Below are 3585 nucleotides of genomic sequence, written 5' to 3'. Positions count from 1 at the left end.
ATTTTGCCCGGTAACATAAGTCCTTTCCTGCTTGTTCCGATGACCACAAGGCCGGAGGCTATCTGAAAACCAATTCCCTAGGGAATGCATTCATGCAATTTTTGAAATTCTTTCAAAGCGATCGCAGTACTTACACAAATGCCTCCGCCCCTGAGGCGTCGCCAAAAATAAGAATATGATATTGTGAATTTATGTAAGTTTTAGTTTACAGCATGGTGATAATCAAGGGTTTGGGTATACAATCTATAAGTTTGCAGTTGAAACAAATTATAGTAGCAACACAATGGAACATAGAACAAATATTTGCAGATGTGAAGTTAAGATTAATGTTATTAAATCCTGACCAACCTGTGAAGGTTCTGAGATGATTGACAGCTGAAAGAAGCCTGATGGTCTCCCCTTCCTCTGCTCCATAGTAACTCATCAGGGACACAATCTCCACCTTAGTCATCTTCAGCAGATCCTCCAACGAGATGTTCTTATTTTCAATTCCCTGTGGAAAACACAGTTATCAATTGGTTTAAAGGTTCCCACACAACAACGTAACAATGCTAAGGGAAATTTCTAACAGCATGATAGTACCTGTATTATTACTAGTATCCAGTATTTGTGTACACTGTACCAAGTTTGTATAAAAAGCAATTTTCAAAAAAAGCAATTCTTCAAATCACTACTAACTGAAGACATGAAAGCTGAAAAAATTAATTCTGGACTGTGAAAAATAGATTTCGAAAATGAACAGAACAGAAATTCCTAATTCATACTGATATATTTTTTGTACACGTACATGAAGATGACATAGATCTCTATACTAAGAAATACAAACAAGACAAAATGTTTTCTCATACCGTATTCATAAATTAACATGTACATTTCATCTGTTTTTCTTTGCATTCTACCATACTACGTTGTTTTAATGCCTACGGCTACAATCTTGACTAGTATCCACCTACAAATGAATCTCATACATAAATTTCAGAGGTAGTTCTATATCAGAACATATCCCATATCTGTATGTCATACATACAGAAGTAGACCAGTACTGTAGCTATACAGGACTGCCCTTAGCTTTGAATAGTGTTAAACACACCAGTACATACCCTTATTGCCACAGGTTGTATGTCCACCACTTCCAGCCACTGTTTAACAGACGGGTATCTCTGTAACTCTGCCGTTCTCTGCTCCTCTGGTACCTTGTTCTTCGCCTGCAGCTGTTTGCTAAACAGCTTCACTAACTTACCCTGCGGAGGGGGAAAAAAAGAAATTCCTCGAATGAAAAAGTATCCTCAAAAGCAGTTAGTTAGATACATTAGATAGGTACATTAGGGAAGTACCTCTGACAAAGAGTGGAAAACATGACTATGCAGCTTAACTCGCAAATTTAAGAGCATATTTCAACACTAATATGTTATATATAATAAAATTAATATAGGCTCCAAATCAAACAGCAAATCATCTTATTTTTGCAGTAGGAAGAGAGGCTTTTGCTGTGTTTTAAGGTGTCCATTTTGTAAGCTACTTTATTTAATACAAAATGTGTCAAGGGATTTCAAACATATTACAGCTTTATATGGTTCTCTGCTGCAAAAGTATACTCTACAAAATCAAATAAGTACATGTACTTCTATATACAAGTACATATAAATCTTTGTGAATGATGGACAGAACCTCCCACTTATCATGATAATAGTTATAGACTTTGTCACTTTTTAAGACCCCTAAGAATATTTTTGTGACTTTTAGTGCAAGTCAAGTCACTCAAGTCAAAGTCAGACAATCCAACTGTTCTTTCAATATTCAATGGTCTGGCTCTAAAAATACCCAGCTGAGTGCTTTGCCTTTGCCTACATAAAACTAAAGATAGTAACACAGCAAATACAAGTTCTATTTTGAGCAGACACTATTTTAACGGCGAGACATATGTGATGGGATGAACTTCAGCACCACTGGGATTATCAGACTGGTTAAGATCTGATGGTACGATCTTGTGAGGGGAATTAAGTTTCCAAAAATAATGACTCATTATGGCACAATATACAGTCTCTAAAAAAAGGCGAGGCTCATTTACCTGGGTTAGATTGTCTAGATCCTCTTTTCGAGTAGAAAAGAAACAATACAGTCTCTAAAAAAAGTTGAGGCTCATTTATCTGGGACTGGGATAGATTGTCTTTTCAAGTAGAAAAAAAAACAATACAGTCTCTAGAAAAGGCTCACTGTAGTAAAAAAATGGTAGATAAAAAACACATTGTTACCATAGATATAAGAATTGAGTTTCATGTGTAATCCTACGTGTACATGTATAAAAGAATTCAAACACAGGGCTGGAAATGACACCCGCATATGCACTGGGTGTACAGCTAAAATTGGAGTTTACATAATTTTGCACGTCCGATATCTACCTGTAGTCCTGTACCTTTAACCTAAACTGTCTGAGCCATGACAAAACCAGTCTGATACACTACTGTGACAATATGGTTATGTAATTATTAAGTTGCAAAACCCTAAAGCTCTAGGTTTTCCTGGTGCAGGTGCATGTTGTATAATTTGTCTGGCACATATATTGTATTTTGGAACGTTTAGCCTACATATCAGTGTATACGCAATTGCAGAAAAAGTACCCCTCAAAAGTATTCCAAATTTGAGCCCTGCAAACAATATTCATGTTATGTCTTTATTTTACACTATTACCTTAAGAATTAGTCTGAATAACAAACTATATCAAACTCTATTCATACATCTAAATGAGGAATCTCACAATGAATTCCCAAAATAGCAATCATCAATACAAGGTAGGCTATATAAGGCAGTTACATGAAAGGCACCTCATGTATCTTTCATATGCTAAATATGTCTATGCCAATTATATAAAAAAATGACTGAACTACGTTTTTACCAATCATGCATCAAGTTCAACTTGTACCCTTGGAGTTGAGAAACAAGTTTTACACTGAACCAAGAGGTTTACTTGGCATACATGTATTGTTAGGAGTACGTTCCTTGACGTCCAATTCTAATTCAGAACACACTTCCAGGACAGCTGAAACGCTGGAACAACAAGTGTTTGACGTCAGGGCCTGGTATTTTTGGCTATAGCAACACGATGTGATTATGTACAATAGCTCCAAAACACAGACTGCTGTAAGGCCTAGGAAAAAAATGTTGTGTTTCCTGTTTCACGAGCGACCCTAGAAAAACCTGCCGACGCTAGCTATAGACTTTCTTGGGGGTGGAAATTTCATGCCGGTCAACCTTTCCTAAGGCCACACCAATTTAATTTGTTGGTTCTCGGATTTTTTCAGAAAAAATATGAAGCGACAGGGCGAAAAAAATAAAAAATAAAACAGGTCTAGGCATCCTATTATAGGCTTAAATGCTACGGAATGAGCCATGAAGTCAACACAAAAGGCTGGGTTAAAATTCAAACATTGAATTTTGAACTTTTAATCAAACCACTGCATTGATAGATGGGAAAACTGTAACAACTAGGAAGAAAAGGACTTTCCTCAACTGTTGGGGGCAAAATATGAGCATTTTTCAGTTGATTCAGGACCAGAATCAATTTTTTTTTTTTTTGCAAATCAGAAA

The 3585-nt window shown here is 36.2% G+C and overlaps 1 protein-coding gene across 4 annotated transcripts in view; it reads right to left on the bottom strand.

Annotated features, from left to right (window-relative positions):
* The window catches only part of LOC109465813 (kinase suppressor of Ras 2-like), a 26721-nt gene that overhangs the window by 18199 nt on the left and 4937 nt on the right, over nucleotides 1-3585 (bottom strand). For all 4 annotated transcript variants that reach the window (XM_019763256.1, XM_019763270.1, XM_019763262.1 and 1 more), the window contains exons 2-3: nucleotides 1101-1241; nucleotides 349-493 (exon numbers count right to left, since the gene is read on the bottom strand). In XM_019763256.1, coding sequence (XP_019618815.1) covers nucleotides 349-493; nucleotides 1101-1241 — 286 coding nt within the window. The remainder of the gene's footprint in view (nucleotides 1-348; nucleotides 494-1100; nucleotides 1242-3585) is intronic.

Source organism: Branchiostoma belcheri, unplaced genomic scaffold, assembly GCF_001625305.1.
Source record: "Branchiostoma belcheri isolate BF01 breed outbred unplaced genomic scaffold, Haploidv18h27 scaffold1, whole genome shotgun sequence".
In the NCBI taxonomy this organism is placed as follows: domain Eukaryota; kingdom Metazoa; phylum Chordata; class Leptocardii; order Amphioxiformes; family Branchiostomatidae; genus Branchiostoma; species Branchiostoma belcheri.
The sequence above is the reverse complement of the archived record's forward strand: the minus strand, read 5'-3'. Positions and strand labels throughout refer to the sequence as shown.